This window comes from Chamaea fasciata, unplaced genomic scaffold, assembly GCF_029207755.1.
Source record: "Chamaea fasciata isolate MVZ Bird 193981 ecotype frontalis unplaced genomic scaffold, bChaFas1.0.hap1 SCAF_9, whole genome shotgun sequence".
In the NCBI taxonomy this organism is placed as follows: Eukaryota; Metazoa; Chordata; class Aves; order Passeriformes; family Sylviidae; genus Chamaea; species Chamaea fasciata.
This window is the reverse complement of record NW_027094094.1, coordinates 33,140,691-33,151,253: the sequence shown is the minus strand read 5'-3', so window position 1 is coordinate 33,151,253 and position 10,563 is coordinate 33,140,691. Positions and strand designations below refer to the sequence as shown.

Here is a 10,563-nt window from a genome sequence, read left to right as displayed (position 1 = left end):
TATTTAGGTTAGGATAAGCTCGCTTCCTTCTTTTATTTAGGTGATTACCACTCCTTTTATATATTTTAAAGCTATAGTTCAAAACTTATTATTACAAAGCAGCTCAAAGCTTATAATAATTTTGTTTCAAAGTAAATAATAATACTTCTGCATTCTTCTATCCTACATGCTAAACTTATATTGTGAAAACTTTAAAACTCACATTATTCACTTATAAGCATGCAAAATATTTGTCCAAAAAGCCTCCTTCTGTGCTTTGTCCGTTTGTTTATTAAAACTCATTTTTATAACTGTCCCGTGGCCTCATTCCACACATTTTACAACAACTACACAGGCCACCTTTTTTACCTGTCACGAAACACAACCCCACATTTCACAGAAACATGCTAACTTTGGGATTTTGTAATAACTGAGAGAGAGGGGCCCACAACAGGTGTTAAGGCATGTTACACTTTAAAGTTAGGAAATAGTTAAGAAGAGGCTTGCAAAAGGTATGCTGACTAACAAAATATATATGCTTGCTTAAGCAAACTACATAACCAAAAATAATGCTAGTGGAAAAAGATATTTTAAAAAGAAGAATAGGAGACTGGAGAGACATCAGAAGACCACCTCAGACCACCTCCCCAACAGATCTTCAAAAACCACAACTGCGGATTATGAGGAAAAGCAAGTAGAAAATAACAAAGTTTGGGGAAGTGAAGTGCCTGCAATGGTATAAGAGACCAACGTTTGGGAGCTGAATTTGTGCAGTGCTTGGGGCGGAGACCCTTCGCACACCCAGCGCTGCAATTTGCTCACTCTTTAGTGAACAAATTAATAAATTGGCTATATTACTTGATGCACTGTCAAGTCTAGCTTTTCGTTTATCTCAGGGTGAAGGACAGGGTGCAGTCTGGAGAAAAAAGAAACTTTGTAACATTAGAGAGAGGGGACCACCCCCGGCCCCCGGACAAGTTGTAGGATATCTCCAAAAGCAGTAGGAAAAAAACGGAGCCAGCGAGCTAAAAAAAGCATGCTTTGTTTCTGTAATCCTGAAAAGCAGTCTGTCCCTCACACTGACCCTAAGAAGCAGAGCGAGACTGATCCGGACAGTTCAAAGACTGCTTTTTCCCCCTCTTCTTCTCCACCACGCGGGAGAAGAAGCCGCCCGGGCCAGGTGGGCTCAGCTCCTGTTCCCTGCGCCCTTCCAATTCCTTCATGTTCCTGTTGTTCTCCCTCCGGTAACAATCCCCAGAAAAGCAAATTCGTAAAGTTGCCGCGCAGAAATTTGAAAAACTGCGCAGAAAAAATGATTCCTTTGTAGACAAAGGAGAAGCCACGGGCTCACAGCCATATTGCTCACGGCATGGGATTTTCCCCTTCGGGCGCAAACCACCGAGCCCCGTTCTGCAAGGAAAGCCCAAATCAACGCCTCACAGAAGCTTCTCTCAGCGGCAGGACACTCCCCTCCCGTAGGCCGCCCTGGTCCCAGACACCGCCCCAGTTGACATAAACGGGCAAGGAGACCAGCTCTTCTTTAATGCCTTTATTGAGAGCAACTCTAGATGGGGGGGAGGGGGGCCCGAGGAGCTGCGCCGTATGCCACCGCTCCCAATAAACGATGCGGGGAGCAGGTGCTCAGCTTTGCCGAAGAGCAGAGCAGGACCCTCCACGCTCGCGAGAATCTCGAGCACGACACTGTTAAGATCGGGGTCTAGGGCTCCTGTGCCATCGAGTGCTGTTCCAGTTACGGTGACGAGGTAGAAGCTTCGCGTTGGGGTGAGGTGTTCTGTGGTTCTGCCGACCCACAGTGGTTTTTCCTTGGCCCTTGGTTTCATGTTGGCTCGTTATTTTTAGGGTTTTTTTCCACTCCTTCTGGGCGCTGAGGTCCATGGGAGTTTTCTCTAGATAATACTAGTACTAGATAATAAGATAAGTAGCCTTTAACCGGGAAAAGGCAGGTATGGGGTAAACGGTATTTAACAAAAGAGACCTTTCAATAGGTACAAGATAACAAGGTAACCAGTATTTTAACTGAGAGAAGGCACTTCACAGTAGAATTCTTTAACTGAGTTTAGAAACTTGTGTTTTATTTCTTACACCAGTTTCCGCCCTCGGTACGGGGAGACACGCACCCGGCCCGGGTGACCGCGGGATACAGGGACGAGTGGCTCGGGCTCTGCGCCCTTCCCCTTCTCCCCCAGCACGGCGGGAGGAGAAGCGAAGCAGCGCAGAGCTGCCCGAGCCCGAATTACCCGCAGAGAGACCGACAGGAGCGGCCGGGGCTCCGTCCCCGAGCGGCCTCCCGTGCCCGGCGAGCGCCGACCGAGCCGGCAGCGGCGCCGGGCCCTGCGCTGGGCAGACACGGGACAAGGAGCAGCCCCGGGCACAGGAGCCGCGCCCGCTGCCGGCCCCGGCGCCCGAGAGGCGGCGAGAGGCACCGGCGAGACCTCGCCCCAGGCCCGTGCCGGTTCCAGAGGGACAAAGCCGGGCGGCCCCGGGCCCAAAACAAGCAGCGGCGGGACAGGGAGGTCGGGCGGCCCCGGCCCCGGGGGGCGCAGCCAAGATCCCCGCACCGGTCCCGGTTCCAGCGAGGGGCACGGCGAAACACAAGCCAAGGCAACAGTAATCTCTCGTTCCTGAGAATCTCCGGCAGGAAGAAACCAGTTCCACAAGGCTAAGAGAGAGATGTAGCTTCATTAACATATCAACCACGAAAGCTGCAGCAGAGAAACAACTCTCAGAACAAAAGACATTTACAGAAACAAATGACTATAAAGAAACAACAACCAAGCATGCCCTCTCAGCAGCAGCCAAGACGCAAAATAGACTTTACCCAAGACGACACACATTAAAATCATCACAAGAACTCACCAAGAAAGAAGCTCAAAGTACCTTAAACCCTAACCTGTTCTTGTATTTGCAGCTTTAACAGAAAGTCCCACTTTACAAAATAATATTTCGTTGAAATTTCAAGAGAAAGCCATCTAGTGATTTTGAAATAGGTTTTTCTATTTTGTCAGTTATAACTTGCCCAAAAATCTATATAAAAAGCTAAATGTAAAAGCTAATTCCGAAATAATTTTTCCTTTACAGGAGGTGATTTTGAAAAAATAGTTTGCTTGCCCAGACATCTATTTAAAATACTTACTTCAAAATTCAAAAGCTTTTGCAAACTACCCTTGTAAATTCTGCAAGAAAATTTTCTATTCATTTTCTTGAACAAAAGTTATTCAATTCATCTTTGTAATTCATTTAAAAACTTTTAAGTAATAATATTCCACTAAAAAACAATTTGTTTTTATAAATAGCTCAAGAAAATCTAAAAAACCTCACAGCCATATAGCACAATCCAAACACTAAAAACTAAAAATCAGATTTTAAGAAAGTCTAAAAGCAGTATCTCAAAACTAACAGCTGTCTGCATGTTTTTCAAAGTTCATATTTCCTATTAACGAATTCTTTATATATTACAGGTTTAATAGGAAAAGCAGACCTCTCCACTCAAGAAAAAGTTCTAACCAATTTTTAAATTTACTTTAAAATAGTAATATTTTCCTTTTTCTCTGCAGAAAAATTACTTCATTACACACATATCACACATATTAGATCACACACTGTCCTCCTAAATTTTATAGCAAACAGCAATGGAATAGCAAACCTTTAACCATGCATCTTTCATCAAAATGCACCAGCACTTATAAGGGATGTTTCACATATCTCAAAATCAGGCAAAAACAATCATGCCCAAACTATCAAAAAATAGCTATACCATTAATAGTATCAAGGGTTAAACCTTCAAAGTTAAAAGCAAACAAATGTCATGCAGTATCAGTCATTTAAGCAATTCAAACAAATTCATTTGTCTAATCACACGCTTCTTAAAGCAAATTCTGCCTCAGCAGATAAGGGAGAAAAGACCAAAAATTAAGACATTTCTTGCAAGCATTTCTCATTCCTAAACGCGCAGTTCTCAAAATTACACAATTTTTCAACAGTTTACCTCTGAACATGTAAGGAGGTTAAACTAGAATTTTCCATAGCCTCAACAGGGTCAATTACAATTTCTCAACATAATTGGCCCAGTGCCAGCACAGGAGCACTGATTGAGTTTTGGAATATACCTCAAACTCTGTTGCCAGTTTCATTGGGCAAGGTGCCAAAAAACCCACCTGAACCATCAAGTACAAAAAGACTGCACAGAGGGGCCCAATTGCTTTTTTGGACTGCCTTAGCCAGTGTCAGAGTGTTCTCTGCACTGTGTTCCACTTATAATTCTTTCTCTGAAAATGTTCATTTTTTTTGTCATTACTGTAACCTTTTGTTTCATAATTCATATCTGAAGAAGTTACCTCACCGTTATTAAGCCACTCTGGAAAGTTGCAGGTCAACCATTAGATTTGATAAAGCTTCACGTAGCTTATTCCATTCTGGCCTCATGCAAGATTTTATCAGCGACCCTTTTGTGAATGGGTGTCACATTGGCCAGCTTCCAGTCATCTGGAACCTCACCAGTGAGCCAGGAGTGTTGGGAAATGATGGAGAGCGGCTTCACAAGCTCCTCTGCCAGCTCCCTCAGCACCCTGGGATGGATCCCATCTGTGCCCAGACATTTTGAACATCCAAGCAGCTCAGCAGTTCTCTGACTGCCTCCTCCTGGATCACAGGGGGACCATTCTGCTCCCCGACACCATCTACCAGCCCAGGAGGACAGATGTCCTGAGGACAAGCCGTGTTCCCACTAAAGACTGAGGCAAAGAAGGCGTTCAGCACCTCTGCCTTCTCCTCATCTGCAGTTACAAAATTCCCACCCTCATCCAAAAGAGAACAAAAGCTGCTCTTACCCTTCCTTTCACCATTCATATATTTGGAAAAACATTCTTTTATTATCCGTTACAAGAGTTGCCAAATTAAGTTCAAACTGAGCTTTGGCCTCCCGAGGTTTTTTCCTACATACCCGAGAAACTCCCTTAAATACTTCCTGAGAAACCTGACCCCAAAGACAATATGTCCTGCTTATATTCCTAAGTTCCTTCAAACCTTGTTGCCCATCCAGGCTGGACGTTTGCCTCATTGATTGATCTTTTGGCACACAGGGACAGTCTGTTCCTGTGCCCTCAGGATCTCTGGTTTGAAGCATGCCCCATCTTTCCTGGACTCCTTTGATTTCAATGGTGCTTCCCAAAGAACTCTCTGAAGAAGTTTCCTAAATAGGCCAAAGTCTGCCCTGTGGAAGTCTCATGTTAAAGTCTTCTTGATGTTCCTGCTGATATCACCAAATATTGAGAACACTGTAATTTCATGATCACTCTGCCCCAGGAGGCCTCCAACCAGCACATCTCCCATCTGCCCATCTCTATTTACAAACAAGTCTAACACAGCCCCTGCCCTGGCAGGCTCACTCACCAGCTGTGCCTCACCCGCCTCAAAAACACGCCCGAAATGCCGTGGGCTTCCAGCGGCTCCAGGAGTTCCAAGTGGGCAAAATGGGGCCGAGGGAGAGGAGGCAGGTGGTGCCAGTGGGTGAAATGTCTTTGCTGCGAGCTGGCAGGGAGAGGAGGAGAGAGAAAGTGATGCAGAGTAAAGGAGAGAGCAAGAGCAACAAGGCTGGAGCGACAGAAGGCGGCGGGGATGGCCATGGGGCAGGCAGATATTTTGCTTTCCAGCTCTGTGGGAGGAAAGGGAGAACTGTCAAATCCATCCTGGAAAAGAGTGGAGAAATAGCAGGTGGAGAAACCGCCGACAATTGGGATTCATTTGATCTGCCTGAACGGCAAAGGTCCCCCGGGAGGAGGACGGGCGCGGTGGCTCAAGGCCCGAAAAACCCCCGCTCTAACATGCCGGAGGAGCCGCTGACGAAATGCAGCGAGCACGAGAACTACACCAGGAGAACTTTCCCGTGCCGCGGGCCAAGCCCCGCCCTCGCTGCTTTCCCGAAACGCTGATCGGTCAAAACGCCCAAAACATCGGTTCCAGCTCCAGCGGCACTTTCGGGTCACTCCTGTCCGGGCCGGAGCGGCGGCGGCCCCCGCAGCTCCGAGGCGGCTCCGGCACAGGTGGGACCCGCGGTGGGTCGTGCCCCAGCTCGGGGCTCGCTGCGGGCGGAGGGGGCCGCGCTGAGGGGCAGGGGGCGGTTCTGGCGAGTTCCCTGTGCCGGGTTCCCCCGTGTCCCCCCGGCGCCGAGATGGCGGAGGGAGCGGCTGCCCGCGCTCTCCTCCTTGCCCGGATCCCTGCGGTCGAGCCGGGGCCGCAGCAGCCATGGCTCATCCCGGTCGCTGTCGCTGGGACAGAGGTGGCTGCTCCGTGCCCGGGACACTTGCCGGCCGTGCGGCCCCGGGCTCGGCGCCGCTGCTCGGGCGGGAGGTGTCCGTGCCCGGCTCGGGGCTGGCACGGGAGGGAGCTGAACGTGCCTCAGAGCCCAAAGCGCTGCAGGCGCCCAGTGCGGGCACAAAGCGCCGCATCCTGCCCGCTCCGGGGCCGAGGCTTCTTGGCGCTGCCTTCTGTGCCAGGAGCCGCTTGCACTTCCCAGGCAGGGAGCCAAAGCGGCCGTGCCCGCGCTCGGTGTCCCCGGGCTCCAAGCCGCCGGGGCAACGGGGAATGCGGGGGACAACCGTGAGCAGCCCGGGGCCGCTGCTTCTTGCTTCCCCCTGGGCAGGCGGGCTCCGAGGCGCAGCTGTCCTGTCCCCGCTGCCTCCGGCAGCTCGCAGGCGTTGTCCCCGCGTGTCCCGGCACGGAGCTGGGCTGCAGCGGCTCCAGAGCCACAGGGGCCGGGCCTGCGGGCACCGGAGAGCTCCCGGAGGCTGCGCTTGTCTCCGCAGGTGCTGCCGCAGCGTCGGCGGAGCGGGGACAGGGCGGGACTGAGCTGGCAGCGCCTCGCTGAGCCTCGGTGTCCCGCAGGGCCGGGACCGGCAGTGACCTCTCCCCATGTCCCTTCTTTCAGTGTGCCGTCAGCGCGGGTGTAAAGCTGTTGCCGATGTCGATCTCGGAAAGGGTTTTTCAGCACTCCTGATGTCTCGGGAGCAAGGTGCTGTTTATTCCAAGCAGAGAGATGCCGACTATAAACTGGAGGAGAGTGAAATCTGCTCTTTTAATTGGCTTGTGAAGAATCAGCTGGAAGACAAATCAGACACAGAGAATACACTCAGAATCCTGCGTAAGTGCATGGATCCTGTGCCCTCTTGGGAGGGGATGGTGTCACCACCCACGGACAGGGCTGGCAGGTGTGTGGCTGTTTCCCGATGTCTACAAGAGCCCTCCTGCTCTGTTCGGCCCCATGAGTGGCTGCAACCAACAGCCCCAGCTGCCCCCAAGGCTGTGCAGTTCTCCAGCTGCAGCCTGTCCCCACCCTGTGTCCCTGGCTGTCCCCAGCCCTGTGTCCCTGCCTGTGTCCCAGGCTCTTGGCTCCCTGGCTGCCAGCTGAGTGAGGGGCAGAGTGGCTGAGGGCTCCCTCCTGTGCTCCCTGGGCATTGGGGGAGCAGATTGGAGGGCCGGCTCTGGTTCTGGCAGCCAGCAGCTCTTTCCTGCTGCAGGCAAGTGGTTCAGGTCCCATCCCGTGGTCACCTTGGTGCTGCTGATCGTGCTGGTGTTGCTGGTGCTGGCTTTGGCGGTGGCCTTGGCTGTGCGGTCAGGTAAGGGAGGGGCAGCAGCCTGGGCCCAGCCCCTCGGGGCAGAGCGGGCTCCCTGCTCCCTGCACAGGGGAATCCTCAGAGCTTCTCCTCTTCCCCCTTCAGCACCACAGCTTCCAGTTCCACCTGCCACTGCCCAGTGTGTTCTGGGCTGTCCCTCTAGCTGGGTTGGTCACAATGGGGTCTGCTACTACTTGTCAAGGGATCACGGCACCTGGGAGCAGGGTGAGGAACGGTGCTCCGAGCTCGGGGCCTCCCTGGCCATTGTCAAGGATGAGGAGGCCATGGTGAGTGAGGGGCTGCGGGCGGTGTGGGGTGGCTGAGGGGAGCCTGGGGGTGCTCCTGGGCCGGGCTGGGTGCTGGCAGGGCTGGGGGTGCAGCCCTGTCCCGGGGCCTGGCAGGGAAGGAGCCCCGGCGTGCGGGGGGAGCCCCGGGCACGTGTCCCCCCGAGGGGCCGGGGCAGCTCCCACTCCTCTCTCCCGGGCAGGATTTGCTCTTCCGCCTCCGCGGGAATGTCGATTACTGGCTCGGGCTGCGCAGGCGGGGCCAGCGCCTGCAGTGGGGGGACGGCAGCAACTTCAGCTCCTGGTGAGTGCCGGGGAGCCGGGCAGGGCACGGGGGGACAGGGGCACAAGGTGTTCCCCTGGGAGCCAGCGCTGGCTCTGCTCCTCCTTGCAGGGTTCCTGTCCTTGGCGATTCCGAGTGTGTGTGCCTGGCTGACAACAAATTTTGGAGTCACAGCTGCTCAAATGAGCAGCCGTATCTGTGCAGCAAGGCCCAAGCTCCCCTGTGACAGGGGCTGGAGAAAGGACCTTCTCCACGCTGGGCAGTCCCAGCTTCACCTCTTAGCCCGGCACAGGGCTGTCCTTCCTCAGCTGCCCCCTGTGCCTTGCACTAACTCTCAGGGTCACCTCAGTGCCTGTTCCTCCCCCCTGCCGAGGCCGGGCTGGGTGTTGAGAGGAAAAGTCTCCGCGATCCATCCCGCCCCCGGTGCTCCCTGGGCTCAGTGGATCGCGCTCATTGCACACCCGGCTCCATTGGGAGCCACCAGCGCCCCTGCCGGCGGGGCCCGGAACTGCACCAAAGGGGAAAGTGCCCGCGGCCGTGTCATGAGTCGAAACAGTATCTCTCTGTTAGCACCTTGGAATTCTCTGGAAACGACAGGGAACTATGGTGGGGCAGGTTTTAGATCGACACGCAGTTCTTATCACTCAGAAAACAGAAGGTTAGTTTTGGTAATACCCGTATAAAAGCTGAAGCTTGGTTCGAGACTTCCTCTTTCTCCCCCAACCGGCGAGCAGGTAACACGTGGGCAGCTGAGGGAAGCCCGGCTTAGGCTCTGCCCTCCCCAGGGCGGCCGGGCCCGGCCGGGGCTCCGGGAGCCGCTGCCTGCAGAGGAGACGGGGCTGCAGTTCGGCAGGGTCCGCTGCGTGTCTGGGGGCCGCACCGGGGATCAAGGCTGGGCTGTGGCGGGGCCGTGCCCCGATTCTCCTGGCTGCTGGCAGCCCTGGCCCAGGGGGAGGATGGGATCTGTTCCCCCACCCTACGCTGGGCCTTACAGAGCAGCTGCAAGCAGCTCACGCCTTCAGACGGAGGGGTGGAAGAGAAGGCATCCATCAGCCTCCCCCCACCGGCATGGCTTTGAAACATTTGCAGCTGCTGCAGCAGAGATCACCTGAGCACCGCCGGCCTGGGCAAGCTTTAAATCTGTCCTGACACAGACTGAGACTTTCTTAAACTAACCCTTTTCAGAGATGAGAGAAAAGGCCAAATTGGAGACATGTAAAGGGACAGTATGGAGATCACAAAGCCAGTAGAAGAAGAGTGACTTTTTAAGTGATAGAGATGATGGGTTGCCTTCGTTCTAGGCTGAAAATCTCCTATGGATTTTGGTAACAGGATAATCTTTTAAGTCATAGATAACATAAATTGGGGAGATGATTTGTGGATTTGAGCAAAGGTATCTGTGATGAACTGAGTCAACATTTTTTGTGCCCTCATGAGAGGTTGAACAGAGAGAGGTGAGAAGAAGTCCTCTGCCAGTGAAGAAGTGAGAAGACCATATGTGCTCCCTGAGTTGAAAAAGATCCTTAGTTTTTTTGAAGCAGTTCATTTTTAAAAGGTATCACCACCAATTTTGTGAAGTCCATGGACAATAGGTAGTCATGGGAAAGGCTATGTGATATGGGAAGGTCCACAAATTCTTCTGGGCAGGCTGCTTTTATGTGAAAGTTACCAAACCACAGGAGTGACTTCTCTCTCTCAAAGACTAAATGAAAAAATACTTTTATAAGTGGTACTGACCTGTTCTTCTGAGTTTTGCCTCTTTACATTGCTTGTAGAAAATGAACAGTGTCTAGTGGGAGAAAGGGTTGGTTTTAGAAATTAATTTCTGTTGGGGTTTTTTTTCTTTTCTTATTTACTTTACTTACTGTATGTTAATAAAATCTATCTGCTTTTGCTTCTAAGTTGAGCCTGCTTTTGCCTTTTTCTCCCAAAGAATCCTGTCTCTCAGTTAGCAAAAAATTTTGGCAAATGTAAAACCATTACAAAAAATGGTGCCATGACTCAGATAAGCAAACCTAAACCACAGCAGAGGGGTGGGGAATCACTGGATGTTTGGAGGATATTACAAAGGGAGCTTTGTTGTTACCAGTAGTCATTGTTTTGTTGCTTTGTATTATTTCATGCATTGTGGAGTTGGTGGCTCCCTTGGCGGAGAATGCAGTGGGGAGTGTTTGGCTGGTGCAAGAAAAAAGAAGGGGGAATTGTAGCAATGTACATGTATAACAGGCCATTCTGATGCACCAGCCAAACTGACTGTGAGTAATAATATCAAACCACCTGCAGTTTTGTTGTTAGAGCTCTCAGGAATTCATCAAGGTTACTGAGAAAATAGCAGGATCAAATGTAAGAAGAGAGCAAGAGAAACTGTCTGCAAGAAATGTAAACCCTG

General features: G+C 51.8%; 1 protein-coding gene across 3 annotated transcripts; it reads left to right on the top strand.

Moving 5' to 3' along the window:
* The first annotated feature begins 6,782 nt into the window (after positions 1 to 6,782).
* Positions 6,783 to 10,557, top strand: LOC136294224 (early activation antigen CD69-like). 3 transcript variants are annotated; one of them, XM_066191818.1, is made up of 5 exons: positions 6,783 to 7,135; positions 7,512 to 7,610; positions 7,713 to 7,894; positions 8,095 to 8,195; positions 10,458 to 10,557. In XM_066191818.1, the coding sequence occupies exons 1-5, from the start codon at positions 6,907 to 6,909 to the stop codon at positions 10,504 to 10,506; spliced, it is 660 nt and encodes a 219-aa protein (XP_066047915.1). In that variant the 5' UTR covers positions 6,783 to 6,906; the 3' UTR covers positions 10,507 to 10,557. The 3 variants fall into 3 exon arrangements, with proteins under 3 accessions (XP_066047915.1, XP_066047914.1, XP_066047913.1); XM_066191817.1 differs by lacking the exon at positions 10,458 to 10,557 and adding an exon at positions 8,286 to 8,999; XM_066191816.1 differs by lacking the exon at positions 8,095 to 8,195 and having other exon boundaries at positions 8,909 to 10,557.
* The last annotated feature ends 6 nt before the right edge of the window (positions 10,558 to 10,563 follow it).

Bases quoted from the DNA above. Each gene is read 5' to 3' on its own strand.
- LOC136294224 (XM_066191816.1), top strand. From the start codon at position 6,907: ATGTCCCTTCTTTCAGTGTGCCGTCAGCGCGGGTGTAAAGCTGTTGCC. The intron at 7,611-7,712 runs GTAAGGGAGGGG...TTCCCCCTTCAG, and splicing joins GGCCTTGGCTGTGCGGTCAG to CACCACAGCTTCCAGTTCCA. The intron at 7,895-8,908 runs GTGAGTGAGGGG...ACCGGCGAGCAG, and splicing joins TCAAGGATGAGGAGGCCATG to GTAACACGTGGGCAGCTGAG.